The 16,380-nt window shown below is 50.9% G+C and overlaps 1 protein-coding gene across 1 annotated transcript; it reads right to left on the bottom strand.

Moving 5' to 3' along the window:
* Nucleotides 1–1,602: 1,602 nt before the first annotated feature.
* On the bottom strand, nucleotides 1,603–14,766 carry ADCK2 (aarF domain containing kinase 2). The gene is made up of 8 exons (XM_081102371.1): nucleotides 12,923–14,766; nucleotides 11,472–11,618; nucleotides 8,950–9,078; nucleotides 7,856–7,951; nucleotides 4,883–5,134; nucleotides 4,006–4,134; nucleotides 3,144–3,197; nucleotides 1,603–2,040 (listed from the first exon to the last, which is right to left on the bottom strand). The coding sequence occupies exons 1-8, from the start codon at nucleotides 13,847–13,849 to the stop codon at nucleotides 1,900–1,902; spliced, it is 1,875 nt and encodes a 624-aa protein (XP_080958497.1). The 5' UTR covers nucleotides 13,850–14,766; the 3' UTR covers nucleotides 1,603–1,899.
* Nucleotides 14,767–16,380: the final 1,614 nt, after the last annotated feature.

The following is a 16,380-nucleotide window of genomic DNA, read 5'->3' as shown; positions in this document are numbered from 1 at the left end:
CCTGGCCTGTGGGGATCGGGCTGAAACCAGCTCTCTGATATCCCCCGAGGGGTCCTGGATTGCGAGAAGGTTCAGGCCAGGCCAAGGGGCCCCACGGGTGCACGAATCCATGCACCAGGCCTCTAGTATGTGTGTGTGTACACACACACACACACACACCAACACTCGAGGCCCCCACCCGCAGATGCCATGGCTGCAGCCGGGGGCCTCTGCCGCCTCTGCTTCTGCCACGGCTTTGTCTGGAAGGAAGGATGTCCAGTCTAATTAGCATATTATGCTTTTATTATTATAGATGCTTTAAAAAATGTTGTTCCAGCCAGTAAGTTTTGGGGTAGTTTGTATGCAGTGAGAGATAAATAATATATACCACAGATGGCTTGATTAAATCCATTGGCTATAAGGAAAGGCTCGGTTGTGCTGGTGTAGGCTCAGGGTAGCACATGCTCTGTGTGTGCCCCCTCTCTTGTCCCACAGTGTACGTCTATGTGTATGTGGCACAGGGGCTGTGTGTCTGACTGGTGTGCCTATGAGGAGGAAGCTGAACAGTGCCACTTCCCTTTCCCAGCTCCTGGAGCCACCACAGTACCTCTCTTCCTGGTTAGATACCCTCCCCTCAAGATTGGGAAGTAAAAATAACATCTCCACCCTTCTGGGAAAACTTCACCAAAGGAATCTGCCCAACTAAACGTTACTTGCTCCCTCAAAGACAGAAACGAAGAACTTTATCCTTGAGAAGGAGAGTGGAAGAATCTAGTCCTGTGGCCAGAGCAGGACTTCAGAGAACAGGGAGGCTTGACTGTTTACTCACTGTCTAAAGCAGTGGTCTCCAAAATGAGCAAGAGAATCCACTGGGATGAGAGAGAAAATACTATTTTATTTAGAAAATTAAGAAATTTAAGCTTTACCAATATCCACTCTACAATCTGACCCTAGGATCTTCTTAGTCCATGTGGACCAGCCACATGTCAGGTCAACTTTGAAGGAGCAGTCTGTGGGTGGGCCCGGCACAGAGGGGCAGGCAGTACCCACCACCCCTTAATCCACTACTAGAGTGTCACGGGTGCTCTTGCAGGTTCAAGCCCTGGTTAAGAGGCTGTGCTGATTATATTATCTGCATACTAATATTAACCTAAATTAGCCCTAGACAAATGCACAAGGGCCTGAACATTGCTCAGAGGAAGCACAGTCAGAATACTAATATGCAAGCACAGGAGAAGAGGGCAGAGCTGATCTGCTCCTGTCCCTACGGTATCAGCCACATTAATTGTTGCTTTTCCTTTTTCCCCTTGTAATAAAATTTAGCAAGGAGTTAGCAAAAATATTTAAAAGTATAAAGAAGGTCATTTGAAATACAGTGAAATTTGCCCTAAGTGTACATTGCACCTCCAGATTTGCTAGTGGTGGTATCACCTGCATAAAATATATAAATAAATTATGTATGTGTACAAAAATATATTCAACTTTTTACCAATAAGGGTACATTAAAATACTAGAAGCCATGGGTCTACAAGATACTGTGACATTTTCTAACTTAATTATCAGAGGCCAGGAGGACCCACCTGATGAGGGATTACAGAGGGTTAAGAAGAGAGAAAAAGAAGAAAACAAAATAATTCGAGTTTATTTGTCCTCCTCCACAGAACCTTTTCCCTGAAATAGTCTCCCACCAGGCCCAGCTCCTACAACTGAATAGATAGGAACCTTCCCTCCTTTTACTTCCCCAAGTAACACAAAGCTATTTAAACAGATGCCTAAAGCCAAATCAGAGAGAAAAGCAATGCATGCCCTTCACACATCACAATTTGTACGTGTTCTCGCTGCCCCAGGAGAGGCTGTTGGGAGGAGTCTTCAGTTCCGAGAGGAAGGCCCACTGCACGCCTGCAGCATGCCCACTGCCGGTCAGGGGGAAGACACTGGCCCTTTCAGCAGGAAGGGCTTGGCTGCCTCCAGGATGTCCAGTTTGGGGTCCAGTGAGCGACCAAGCCCCTCGAGCACCATGATGGCAAACACAATGGAGGCGAAGTTGCTCTCAAGCTTTACCTGAAAGAGAAAATAAGTGGTTCTTCCCAAAGCCCATTAATATATAGAGTCTGGATAACCATGTAGCTGTGTGCTCTCAGCCTCCGGTACCTGCCCATGTGATTTTACTGTCTACCTGACCCTCTTTTCCCTACGCCATCTTTTTACCCACCATCTCATCTACTCACCCAACCTCCCGTCCACTAGTATTACTAAGGAAAAATCTGGGGGATGTGGTATGTACTTTTCTAGGGGTGTGTGTGTATGTGTGTGTGTGTGTGTGTGTGTGTGTGCGCACGCGCGTGTGCATATGACTTAAAAATAATAAAATTATTATCCCAGCGATATACCAGAAACTGTAAATCTAAATAAGGATCATTCTTCTGACCAGCCACCTTTCTGACTCTTAATTCTATGTTATGATCCTTGCCAAATGCAGTATTTCACTATCGGATTGCAGAACCTCAAGAGAAGCAATGGGAAAGGCCATCTTCAGACAAGAATCTTCCCTGCCCTCAACTCCTTAGACCCTTAGCTGACAGTTTTACTTTGAAGATTAACCCAAGACCACACTCCATTTCAAGGAGACAAAGGCCAAGGTGGAGAACTGTGAGGACGTGTCCCTCCAAGGAACAGGGGCAGGAGGCAGAGGCCACAACAGCCGTGCTGGCAATCTCTGAACACACCAGGACAAGAGGCACCTCCTCTTGGGCCGGTCCAGCCTCAGGGTGTTACACTGCTCAGGAAAGCTGTATAAGTATGACTTAGATGAGTACCACACATCATTCATGTGCACTGAGGAGGGGAAGGGCATGACAGCTTTCATTAGATGGTGTTTACATCTGTGAATCCATTTTTCTGCAGCTCAGTATCACAGATACTTGGACAGCTAAGCCTTACTGAGACAGACCAACATTGTGACAAAGGGGGAACCTGCTGTACCTAGTTAGTACACAGAAGCAGCACTCTTCATGCTAATGAAGTGGTACCAAAAATGTTTTTAAAAAACGAGATCTCATATAAGAGGATTACTTCTCACGACCCTGGGGCCACCCATCAGCTTCCCCAGAGACCTCCCCTCCAGCCTGGCTGGAGCAGAGGCTCAGCTCTGCCAGGGGCCTCACCTTGTGAGTCATCAGTAACTTAAAGACATTCGAGAGAAGGCTGGAAACTTGGAGCTGGAAAAGATAATAAAAATTGACTGCAGAGAGTGCCGACCCACCCTCCCACACCTCCCCAACTACTTCTCTCCCAGGCCCCTGTCCCGTCCTCCCCCAACACCTCGTCCCTCCCATCACACACACACACATACCAGTGAGTGCAAAGAGACTCTAATTCCAGAAGGACTGCACATGCACGAGCCCAGCTCCCATCTCGAGTATGAGGAGCCTGAGTTCAAAGGCTCCTTCCAGGAAGAGGCCTGGAGGCCCGGCTCACCCAGTGTGTGTCCACCAGCACACACACACCACATCTGAATAAGGAGATCAGCAGTGCCTGGGTGCCAGCTGCTGCTTGTTCTGAGCTCTGACAATCCTGCTAGTGTAGCCATGAACTTGAGGAAATGCTCAGTTTTGCTAGAACTGAGTGTAAAATACAAATTGAACTCAAGTCTAAATAAAGGTGGTGAACATTCGGTATGTCTTCTGGCCACTCAGAGAGCGTCATCCCTCCCTCAAGCTCAGCTGAGCTTGAGATACAGAAGAAGCGGCAGAACAGCTACACCCCAGACAAGCCGGGGTGCGCCACTATGTATGTCACGCCCCAGAAGGCACCCTAGGAACCTGGTCAAGGAGCCACTCTTGAGAGTCAGAGATTCCAGTGGGCCTCCTCACATCAGGGAGATGTGGGCAGGTGTTCTTTATCTGTCTTAGAACTCAAACCCCCTCCAGACTTCTCCCCATTGAAAGATCTCCCTTCACTTTGGGGTTTGTTCTCGCCAAGGGCAAGGGCAGTACTCAGGCCCCTGCCCCTCTGTGGCCTGCTCACCTTTTCCAGGGTGATAGTGTTCTTCCTGGCCTGCGTTACTAGCGCGGCCATCTCAGCCTTGAATCGCTCCACGTCCTTGCACTCACTGGCCCGAGCGTGATGCAGGATGAGCTCAGCCACTCTTTGGCCCTGGAAGATACAATAAAAAGAAACTTGGTAGAGCTGGGAGGGCACAAAATTAGATGATCTGCCCACACTCCTTCATATCCTAGTTGTTTCCACCTAGTTCTTCTATCTTGCCCTTGGCCACTGCGGACCAACCAGCCTAGCCTCGGAGCCAGGGCCACCAGGACCTGTCACCAGGCTGGACCAGCCACACTGTCGGCATGGGCTCCCTTCCGGCCCCAGCAGAATACCCTCCTCACCGCCTCTGTGCTGCAGCCTTCTCACTCCTCCTCTGCCCAGGACACCTTCTGACCAAAGCCTCCATGGTCTCCCCAAATACCCACTGCTAATGCCTTTCACCTCCCTCCTCAGGCTGTGACCTTCTTCGTCCACCCAAGCCTGGCAGGGGAACATGCCCCACCCTACCTGCCACCGTGGCCCAGGCTCAAGCCTCTGCCCCCTCAGAAGCCTCCTAAGCAGGAGCTGGCCTTCCTAGTGCCCACTGCACACTTGCTGAAGAAGGAAGAGAAACTACCACACAAACTACACGACGGCACTTGGGAAGGAGGCATTTCTTCCCATCCCAAGTCATGAGCTGCTTGGAACTGGCCTCAGTCACGGGCACCAGCACCTTCTGACTAAAGACCAGAGATGCTTCTGTTAGGAGCACCCGTGGCAAACGGCATTTACAAGAACAAAGGCTGAAGAGCCCTAAAGTTCTCAAGAGCTTCAAGGATTTGGGCCCAACTCTCAAGAGCCCAGTGGGTCTCACCTGCCCCATTGCGACGGCCATGAAGACTGCGTGGAAGTTCCTCAGATCAGCAGCCCGCAGCTCAGCCACAATACCAGCATCCAGGAGCACCAGGCGCAGTGGGCACCGGGCAGGCGTCATGGACACCACCAGTGTGTCACAAACATCCGCCTGCTGCAGTCGTGCCTCTTGGCTCTTGGAAAGACCATCGGCACCCTGGACCAGGATGTTCCCAGGGTGAAGGTCCGCATGGACAAAGTTGTCCACAAATATCTGGAAAGAGAGCAGCACTATTCAAGGCTAAATCAACCCTCACCACCCCATCACCACCAGGAAAAAGCTTCCAGGGTGATGGTGTGTTCCCAGTGATCCATGGCAGAGAAGTGTGCGTTTGATAAACTAATTCATTGTCTGATGACATCAGTTCAGAATTTGTATAGGGACAGGACAGGTTGATGTTTTCAAGAGAAAAGTTATTTTCAAAGTAAAAAATATTATAGGAAACATGAAAGTTTGCAGGTCAATCCCTGGTGGGAGTGGGTACAGGAGACAGCCAATCAATGTTTCTCTCATACATCAATGTTTCTCTCTCTCCCCCTCCCCGCTCCTTTCTCTCCATTCCCCATCTCTAAAATCAGTAAAAAAGCCCTAGCTGGTTTGGCTCAGTGGATAGAGCGATGGCCTGTGGCTTGAATGGTCCTGGGTTCCATTCCAGTCAAGGGCACATGCCCGGGTTGCAGGCTTGATCCCCACTAGGGTGCATGCAGGAGGCAGCCAATCAATGATTCTCTCTCATCATTGATGTTTCTATCTCTCTCTCCCTCTCCCTTCCTCTCTGAAATCAATAAAAAAATATTTTACCAAAATAATAAATAAAATCAGTAAAAAAATAAATTTATTTTTTAAAAAATAATAAAAATAATCTACTTATTGTTTAAAGATTTTCCCCAAACCTCTCTGCTCTTAAAATTCATGGAACTTCCGCCTAGCCGGTTTGGCTCAGTTGATAGAGCATTGGCCTACGGGCCAAAGGGTCGATGGTTTGATTCTAGTCAAGGTCAAAGGCAGGTACTAGTAACTTGGTTGCAGCTCCTCCCCGGCCGAGCCCTGGGTCGGCTCCTGCAGGAAACAACCAATTAATGTGTTTCTCTCACATCGATGTTTCTCTGTCTTTCCCTCTCTCGTCCACTCTCCCTAAAAATCAATGGAAAAATATCCTCGGGTGAGGATTAACAAACAAACAAAAATTTTTCATGGAACTTCCCTTCTTTCAAATATTTCATAACTCAGGCTTCCCCTCCATTACCTCCATTTGTCCATACAGTGACATGTAATAGCAATCCTAACCACCACCTACTGGCAGAGAATCAAGTGGACAAGGAGAAATGGCTTTGAAACTACTAAGCAGGAAAGAAAGCCCCAGGAACTATGATAGACAGAAAGTCAGGTGTGACTTTGGGGAACAAAAATCTGCCTCCCATGAAAAAGAGAAACCACTCAGTGGTCAGAGAAAGCACTAGCAATCCTAGAGAGGAAAAAGGAGAGCCCAGTGCAGAGGCACAGAGCAGTTGCTTCAGAGGGGCTCTCAGCGGACTCCTCCTGGCCCAACAGAGCACCTCCTCCTGGATGCAGGCCATAGTGACCCTCCTTAGTCCAGACCCTGGCTTTACTTGACATAGGGAGGCTGCTACCTGGTGAAAATCCTGGGACCCTGACCCAAGCCTGGCACCTTGCTGCCAGCTCATCCCCTCAGGGCCTATGCCCCTATCCTTGACCCCAGGAGCTGGAAGCCCCCATAATCTCCCACTCCAAGGCACTGCTTACTGCTGCTTCTACCCTGGCTACTCCCCACTGCACCCTCCCCTCAACCCACAATGCCTCTTGGAACTTCTGTCAACTGAGCTTCCACTGCACTAAGTGGAAACCTGGCTCTCCCACAACAACCTCTCTTCTCCAGGAGCCCCTTGGGTGGGGGCTGCTGACCTGGAGCTGAAGGTGAAGTCAGGGCTCCCAGCCCTGAGCCCTCTCTGCAGGAGCGCTTAAGCTTCCACCATGCTGTCAGCTTACACCCACTACCATCCTGCTCGCCTCGGCCCCTCCATCTCAGTCATATCAGTTCTTTCCTCCCACTCTCGGACCACATACCTGGTTCCTTCTTATCCCAACTCTGCACCCTCTAGACCTGGGCACTCGTCCTGCCTATCTAGCCTAGACCCTGCCATCCATCCCTCAAACACTCTGTGCCAACCACCAGGAAGACCTCAGACCCTCAACAAGTATCTGTATCTTCTTTCTTTGCTCCTGCATGTGAGCTGCCAGCAATGCTGGGTTGCCACAATTACTAATGATGCTGATAACTAACATTGCTTAGGGTTCACTATGTCCCTTTCTGAGTGCCGACTCATTTAATCGTTGTCAGGCCGTCCCCTCATAGGTGACACCTAGGCTTCCCTCACATGCCAGCTGATCTGAAGCCACTTCCTGAATAAATCCCTGGGCTAGGTCAGGCCCCTCCTAAATGCCCCCTTGGTGCCTGTACCTACCCTGTATATAATTTACTTATTCATGGACAGTCTTTCCACTAAACGGTAGTTCTGTGAACATTGTAATCCTGTCTCTTGCTCACTACTATAAAGCCAGCACTGTCTAACACATAGCAAATGCTCAATACATACTTGCTGAATGAATGAAGGAAGTAGATGTAATATACGATGTTGTCTTAGGCTGTTTGTAGGCAACTGGGTCTTGGGCCTGGGTCTTGTTCCCCACCCTTCCCATAGCACCTTGCTCGGCGACAGAGCGCAAGCCACTGAGAAAGTGCTTAACAAAGCTATAGAATGAATGGCTATCTTGGTAGGCTCAGCTGTTTTTAAAGCAGACTCTACACTGGGCTTGCCCTCCACCCAGTGTAGCTGAGCAGTGTCCCCACCATTTCCCACATGCAATTGGGCCACATGCTGGGCCTGAGCACCCTCTCCAAGCCCATGAGCTCACCATCTTCAGGAGCATGTCAATCCCCAGCCGAGCAATCTTCCTCTTCAAGTCCACGGGAATCCCTGCCTGCTGGTAACTGGACACGGGCACGCTCTCCTTTAAGAAGATCAGGGAGGGAACAACTTTACCCTGGACAGCTCTGCTCCTCATCCCCATGGCACACATGCTGTTGCCTTCCCGTCGATTAGGAAGTGACCCAAAGAGTTTTTCCTTTCTTAGACCCGCTATGAGTGTGTCCCCCACAAGCTGATTTTAACCTATTTACATTTCCCTTCCATAATACTTCTCAAAGGAAAACAAGTCCCATAGATTTATTAGAGAGGAAACCCATTGACTTTGCCACCCACAGGTAAGGATGTTGCAATGTGGTGGGAAGAGATAGGAACAGGCCCCAGAGAGCTAGTTTCTGGTCAAGAACCAGCTAATAGAGACATGAATGAATTCTGTGACCTTGAGCAAGAAAACAGGGGCAAAGGGGGAAAAGAGAAGAAAGGAGAGCTAATAAATAATCATTTCATATAGCTTAGTTATTTGTCAGAGCAGCCCACTAAGATAGATTTTGTTATCCCTAATTAATAAATAAAAGAACTAAAGCCCAGAGAGGTTAAGTAACTTGCTCAAGGCTACACAGATAGTAACTTTGGGAGGTAGCATTACTTTCCTGCATCTCATATTACCATCTTTACAAAGGAGGCTGGAGCAGGAGACAGCAAAGGCCAGTGACATGACACAAACACTTGTTAAGCACTTTCTCTGTGCAAACTCTAGCTGAGGGCATTTTGCACTGTGTGTCACTGACTCCTGGGAGAACCCCATGAGGCAAGAAGAGTGGCCTGCTGTCATAACATGAAGAAACTGAAGTTCAATAAGTAAAGTGGCAGAGCAGATTTTCAAATCCAGAAGGTCTGAGGCCACACCCAGGTTCTCAGCCAGCTCACTATCCTACTGCCCACCTCGGATCACATCTGAAGTCCTCGCACATGTAATCACATGCTCTCTCACGGCTTTTGTCTTTGCAGACTAAAACCACCAAGTGGAGCAGAGACAGCCCAGCTGTGAGTGAAAGGCCCAGCCAGGTAAGTTCTGATTCTTACTTCATATGTTTCCACCAAAACATCCCTGGTGACAAAGGGATGCAGAGGGGTGGGGAATCTGACAGACTTCACGTTCAGGAAATTGCACTGGAAGTGCTCGAGATTCCGAGCTTCGTAGCGCAGGTCGATCTACAGGGAAGTGAAGAGAAAAGATGAAGGGGTAGTCGGGGCACCGGGATAGCAACATCTGAACTGCCAAAGAGCTAGCAAGTCACAGAGTCACCTGCTTCTCCTGCACAGACAGCTCCCCAGGAGACATGAGAGGAGGCATCCTGTGACTAAAGGCCTCCCCGCAAACCCCTAACCTCCTCCTGAACTCCTCTAAGCTACAGACAGCAGACACCATTGCATTACCTGGGCTTCCCTGCTTCTCCGCTCTTCCTGCTCTGCCCACCCACTTCACACCAGCCATAGACCCCTTCCCCACCTCCCGGGGGTTCAGCTTTGTGGCCTCTCCACACCACTGCCGCCCAGGCCAACACTAGCCCCCGCCGCCAACCCCCGGCCAACACTCTAACCACTGAGCACACTGGTCAGGACCCCAGCTCTTTCCCTTGATTAAGACTCACTTCCACCCACTGCACTGACTGCTCTCCCCAACTCACCAAGCGTTTTACTTGCCAGTGTCAAAGGCCCAGTCCCACTTTTACCCTAATTAACTCTAAGACCTCATTCTTCCTGAACCAGTTTTCACTATCCCAGCTTCCACCCCTGCCTCTCAACTGCCCTATCTGGGTCTGGGCTTCTGGCCATTCCTCCTCAGGGGCCCCAGAGATGCTGGTATCTCTCAGCTCCTGACCTTCACCAGCTTTTGCTCTTCCTCTCCATCCCCTCACATCCTCAGCTAGTACCTCTTGATGACAGAACCTTGACCTCCATCCAGTCCCCCTCTACTAGTCTCTGGACTTATATTCAAGTCCATCTGGACATTGCCCTGTGGAAGGCCACAGGGACCCTTGAACTCAGTGTCTACACAGAATTTACTTGCATACACACCCACATGTACCCAGTCACCTGAGAGTCACTGCAGATTACTCCTTCTCTTACCCTCCACACCCATCAGTGCTCAGTGCCATCAACTCTACAGCCCTAACCACTCTCAGATCTATTCTCCCTTTCTACCCCACTGCCACCCCCTTGGTGACTCACAAGAAGTCACCTGAACCCCAACAGAGGCATCTGAGTTGGGCTTCCTGACCCCTCATCTTCCCTCCCCTCATCTTTCCTCTCCATCTGCTGGTGTCCCCTACTACGTGCAGAATGAAGTCTAAATTCTTTAGGATGACATCCAAGGGGGGGTCATGGGTTGGCCCCTACTTCTCTCTTCAGGTCCATCTCTTGTGCCTCCTCCTTCCTCTACTTCCCAAAACTCTAGCTTCACCCAATCTGTTTGGTGCTGAACACCCCAGCCTGCTGATTTACCCCCATCTTTAGCCTTCCTTATTCCCTCTGATCGGAATGTTTTCCCTCCCATTTGGTCCAACTGTAAATACCACTCACCTTTCAAAACCAAACTTGAGCCAAGGGAGCCTTGACCCTCAAGATAGAATGACCACTTCCTCTCTTGAGCCCCAACTGAACCCAACTGAACCTGTGGAGACTCCTACTGTAACTCTGATCAAACTCTATTTGCAAGTATTTATAGGTCAGCCCCCTCTGCCTACAATATATTCCTATGGATAGGAAAAGCTCACTTATTTTCCTAGTTCATCAGCTTCTTGTTATATCCAAGGACCTAAATGAAGGCTTGGCACATTGCTTCTGAAATTCTGCCAATTTCTGCACTACCAATAGGGAGCCAGGGCAGATGCCTACTTGGAACCTTGATGGCCCCCAACGTGTATTTACCAAGTCTGGCTACTTAAACAGGTATCCCAAAGTCCTGAACAGGGAGGAGGTTCTTGTCTACTCAAAAGCCCTGGAAACAAAGCAAAACAAGGCACTGTGACTTAACCTGATTCTTCTTATCACCCTAGAGTTCAGCCATTGATTGTGGCACTTAGAGATAATGTATAGTCCACCAGGGTGATTTCACTTTCCTCCCAGGCACTAAGGAAGACTGTGTTTCCTAAGCAACCTTGCAGGGCCTGTGTGATTAAAGCTGACCTTTAGACTAGGAAGAAATGATGTTCATCACTTCCAGGCCTGGCCACAAAATCTCTCACGTGGTCCTCCACGGTTTTTTCCCAATTCCACACTGACCCTACATGACACATGTTGTAGATGGCAGTGCCAAACTTGGCAGGAAACTGGGTCCCTGAATAACTGTGGTGTAGAGCTTCCTCCCTCTCTCCTTCAGTTCACCTGAATGGAACTTTGATATAAGCAATAACCTTGTTGCATTAAGCTACTGAGACTTGGGTGTTCTTTGTCATATCAACTAGTGTTACCTACCCTGACTAACATACCATACTAGATGTGACCTATTGGGAAATTACTCATTCATCCAGCATTTACTAAAGGGCTGCTAATGGCAAGAACTCTCTTAGATGCTATTTATAACCAAGGGAAGGGAAATTCACCTGTTGGACCATGAGCTTCTCAAATTCCTCCACTATCTCAGGCAAGCTAAGCCACTTGATTCCTGGCAAAAGTGCAAGGACTTGGCTGCCCATCTTCATCAGCAGCAGGTCCATTCTCACCTGAGAGAGCAGGCCAGGGTGCAGTACCTGCCAGAAAGAGGAACAGTGAGACAGAGGAGGGATCAGGAAGGCATGTTCATTTAGCCAGGGCTGGGTCGTACCATCAAAGGAGAACCAGCTGGCTTCTCATCAGAGCAAAGAGGAAGTAGTCCCAACACCCAAGATGCTCTTGCCTCCCTCACTCCCGTGTGCCTTCCCTGAGGGGATGCTGAAGGCAGCTCCTCTGCACTGCACTTAGCTTTCCTGGGAAGAATAGGCGGGCGTTTTCTTCCTAAATATATTAAGTTTAGATCAGTGGCTCCCAAAGAGTGCAAAAAAGTCACCACAGGGTGCTTGGTGAAAATGTGGGAGAGTTTTTCCCAAGGAGGTAAAAAAGATCATCAGGTATACCTGCTACTCATGTCTGCCAGATACCCTGGGTAGTGCTGAATGGGAGTGGAAAAGTGTGGAGACAAAAAATAATGGAGCCCAGGCAGGGAAGGCAGAAAATGAAGCGAGAAGAAAGGCGCTTCTGTAAAAATGAACACTGCCATCTTGGGCTCATGTTCAAACTAGTCCAGTGATGGCGAACCTTTTGAGCTCGGCGTGTCAGCATTTTGAAAAACCCTAACTTAACTCTGGTGCCGTGTCACATATAGAAACTTTTTGATATTTGCAACCATAGTAAAACAAAGATTTATATTTTGATATTTATTTTATATATTTAAATGCCATTTAACAAAGAAAAATCAACCAAAAAAAATGAGTTCGCATGTCACCTCTGACACGCGTGTCATAGGTTCGCCATTACTGAGTCCTAGTCTGTCTTCAATTTATCCTGACCCCAGAGTAGTTCAGCTAGATCAGCGGTTCTCAACCTGTGGGTCGCGACCCTTTTGGTGGCCGAACGACCCTTTCATAGGGGTCGCCTAAGACCATCCTGCATATCAGATATTTACATTATGATTCTTAACAGTAGCAACATTACAGTTATGAAGTAGCAATGAAAATAATTTTATGGTTGGGTCACAACATGAGGAACTGTATTTAAAGGGCCAGAAGGTTGAGAACCACTGAGCTAGATGGTGGTTTCTCCACCTGCAGAGGCAGCGAACTCCAAACCCACTTCATTTTCCTTTTATGAGACTATCACACCACCACCTCTCCCTCAAGCCAAGAAACAAAACAGTTTGCATATCATACACACTCAGAGAATAGTCAAGCTAATAGAAGTCCATGCAAGGCAATGTGGGGTGATTGGCAAAAGGAGGGTTCCTTACCTAGGACAGCTCCCTGGGGTTAGTGAGATTTCAGAGATGGGAAGGGCCCTCTGAAGACATCAGAGCACTTACTTTCACTGCCACCGGGATGAGGTGATGTGGTTCAGGTAGATGGGCAGGTGCCGAAGGCTGAGACACAACTGCGTCTGATCCAACCAGGTCAGCTTGAGGGAGAAGCAGCCTTTCTAGAAACGACTGGTCAGCAAGACTTCCTTGAGATCCCCACTCCTTCTCCAGGTGTCCACAGAGCTCTCCCAGCCCCCAACGGGCCCCGGCTTCTGAACAAGGTCGCAGCCTGGAGGCCTTGGCAAGTCTCTGGATGCTGTCATTCTTCAGGAAGACAGGATTGGCACATGCTTTGTACACTTGGGCCACGCAGCCTGAACCCACAGGTTCCTGCTTCTCAAAGCACAGGACCTTCCCCCAGTCCTCCCCAAAGGCCTGCTGCAGGATGTGCTCAGTGTGGATCCAAGGGTGTGGGGTCACCCGGACGTGCAGCTTGGAGAACTGGGCACAGAAAGCCTCTGAGAAAAGGTCTCGCCGGGTGCTGGCCCACTGGCCCAGTTTGATATACATTGGGCCTGAGGTCTCGGTGGCTTTCAGAAGCAGGTGGAGCCAGAGGCTGGAGATGCTGGGAGCCAGGTAGGTGAGAGGGTAGAGTAGAAGGAGGGGGAAGAATTTCACCAAGAGAGCCCCAGCCCGGAGCCCAATCCGGAGGTACAGAAGGAGGCAGCCGAGCCCCCCCTCGTGGGGGACTCTTTCCAGGGGCCCATTTTCAGCCAGTTCACCCCAGCTGGCCCTTCGCTGACACAAGGGCTCAGGGGCCCCGTCACCAGTGTCCCCACAGACTGAGACGAGTTTGGGCAAAGTGCCAAGCAGAAGCCAACATAGTCTGGAATTTCGTCCAGAGGGTCTTAAAAGACTGAGTTCCTTTCTGAGCTCAAAACCCCTGAGGTGTGACAGGCAGACCCGGACAGAGAAGCGCCAGGGAGTCACCATCCTCTCCGGGAGTTCCACCGCAGAGGCTGCCTGCCCTCCACGTAAAGGGCACCTACCTACGTGCACCAGGCTGACAGGAGTCAGGACCACAGCTGAGCACTCCACTGAAATGTGGGGCAGCCGCCAGATCCCGCGAAGCTCATGTGCAGTCTAAACCCAGGCCTGCTCCTAATCCGGCCGGGGCTGGCCCGCACCACCCGAGGCCGCAGAGCGCTCCGGGCCTTAGCCGCAGGGGGGCACGGCGCATCTGTCCCACCCGGCTCCACGCCCTGCTCCCTCCCTCCGAGCACCTGCCCTGGGCCCGAGGCCAGAGGCTGCTGGGGGCCTACGCTCGAGCTGGGCGGCGCCTACGGGGCTTTCAGAACTCGACCCACTGTGAGAACCGGAGGGGCCAAGCCAGACACAAAGCCAGGCCCAGGGCGGGGCGCGACCCGCGCAAGGTGGCCGCGAAGGGGAAGACAGCCGGCGGCCGCAGAGTCACCCTGCGAGCCAGGGCCCGCACGAGATCGCCGGCGAGGCCGGGCACCCGCCCAGAGCCGGAATGCGGAGGGGCTGGGTGGGGGTGGAGCCGGGTCGGGGTTGAAGGTGCAGCCGAGAGTCGGAGCTCAGAGGCCCGTAGGGGGTCGGGGCGCCAAAGTCGGGATCCGAGCGCCGAGAGCGGAGCGGGGGTGCGTAAGACCGAGGATCCTGCGCCGAGAGCCGGGAGGTGGTGCGGAGGGCCGGGGATCGGGCGCCGAGAGCGGGGAGAAGGTGTGGAAGGCCGGGGATCGGGCGCCGAGAGCCGGGAGGGAGTGTTGGAGGCCGGGGATCGGGTGCGGAGGGCCGGGGATCGGGCGCCGAGAGCCGGGAGGGAGTGTTGGAGGCCGGGGATCGGGTGCGGAGGGCCGGCGACCGGGCGCAGAGGCCGCGCGGCCCGCGTTTTCCGGGAGCGCCCCGCCCGCCGGCGCTGGCACGGCCCCTTAAAGCGGACGCGGTACGGACACCGCTGAGGCACACCTTGCCGTCGGGTCCTGGGTCCCAGGTATAGCACCAAACGCAAACGCGCGCTCCACGCTCCCCCTTTCCACTGACATCTTTGTAGCTCTCCCTACAAGGCGTGGGAACCCTGAAGTAGTCCATGAATTGCAAGCCGGTTGTCAACACAGGTAGGGTTTTCAGAGGGGGGGAGGGGGGCCAGGCTGCATCAATTTGGGCAATGTATTTGGACCTTGGGGAATGGCTTCCGAAAGGCCATGTTCAGTCATTCAACTAATACTATTGAGCCCCATAAGTATTTCTTAAGCTGAATCTAAGATTTACCAAGGCTCAGTAATATGTATTGAGGTAGATACCCTGCTGGGCTGGGGAGTGGAGACACATCCTGTCCTTACACACTGACGACTTATGAGGGTTACCACACAGGGGAACAAAGTGTGGCAAGAGCCCTGAAAGAATGGGGAGAGCCAATAGGATGTGGCTACTTTGGAGAGGAAGGGAGTTGGGAGGGTGTTCAGACACAAAGGAAGATGCCCTAAAGCCCCAAAATACGAAGGAGTTAGGGTGCGAGGGTTTGTGTGTGTTGGCAAGGGAGGGGGAGTTGTTTGTTTTAACCTTAAAGAACCAAAGGAAGGTCAGATGGTTCTAGAGAGCAAGGGGGAGAGAAACAGAGTTTAGAAATAAGCCAACACAGCCAGGCAGGCCAGAGGCCCTCCGCCCTGCGGGGGGGGGGGGGGGGGGGGGTATGAGGCCGCCTGCCCTGGATACCACAGCCACATACAATCCTTTATCTGCAAGCCTGCCCAGGTTCATCTGTGGGCTTCACACGTGGAAGGAGCCCAGGGGAGAGAAGAGACACAGCCCATGCCCAAGTGTGGTTTCCCCTGCTGGAAGTGTGACTGCCACTCTGCAGCCCCAAGGGGTGCCCAAAAATGTAGGGACCTGGGCTGCTGATACAGACAGGAATGAGAAGTGGCTTTTGGCTACTCCTGTGTTGTTAATAATCCATCTGCCATTTCCACAAGAAGCTGCAGACCTCACCTCTTTGCAGTTCACAAGACAGAAGTCATCCCTACCACCTCTGGTTTCAAGTATGACCAGCCTGTCATTATCCTCTTCCCAACCGCCAACTGATTTATTTACCCACTCCATTCCAAAGGTGTGTGGGATATGCTTGTATACCTCTGATTCACCAAAGGGCTTATTGACGACTGGATTTGAAACCAGAGGCCCTGGGTTCCAGCCTGCTAATTAGGAAGTAACGATGTGACCCCGGGCAAGTCTCTGGGCCTCTGTTTCTCCTTAAGCTAATGGGGGAAGTGAGTCTGACTAAAGCTTTACAAATCCTCTAGATTTACATTTATGATTCTGGTAATTAACATATTCAACAATAGTTAAGAGCAAAATTTTGGAACTAAATAAACCTGGTTTTAGTCTCCCTCTGTGTGATCTGTACCTTACCTTACCTCTGGGGGACAAGTTACCTTACCTCTCGGAGCCTCTAACCACAAACTATGCTATGTTTCGCACCCTGCGTCAATAAATGTTAGCCTATG

Source organism: Myotis nattereri, assembly GCF_964212035.1.
Source record: "Myotis nattereri genome assembly, chromosome: 11".
Taxonomy (NCBI): domain Eukaryota; kingdom Metazoa; phylum Chordata; class Mammalia; order Chiroptera; family Vespertilionidae; genus Myotis; species Myotis nattereri.
The sequence above is the reverse complement of the archived record's forward strand: the minus strand, read 5'-3'. Positions and strand labels throughout refer to the sequence as shown.

Excerpts from the sequence above, each read along its gene's own strand:
- ADCK2 (XM_081102371.1), bottom strand. The coding sequence starts at position 13,849 with ATGGTGACTCCCTGGCGCTTCTCTGTCCGGGTCTGCCTGTCACACCTC. Across the intron at positions 11,619-12,922 it reads TCATCCCGGTGGCAGTGAAA|GTACTGCACCCTGGCCTGCT; the intron begins GTAAGTGCTCTG and ends TCTTTCTGGCAG. Across the intron at positions 9,079-11,471 it reads AGAAGCTCATGGTCCAACAG|ATCGACCTGCGCTACGAAGC; the intron begins GTGAATTTCCCT and ends ACTTCCCTGTAG.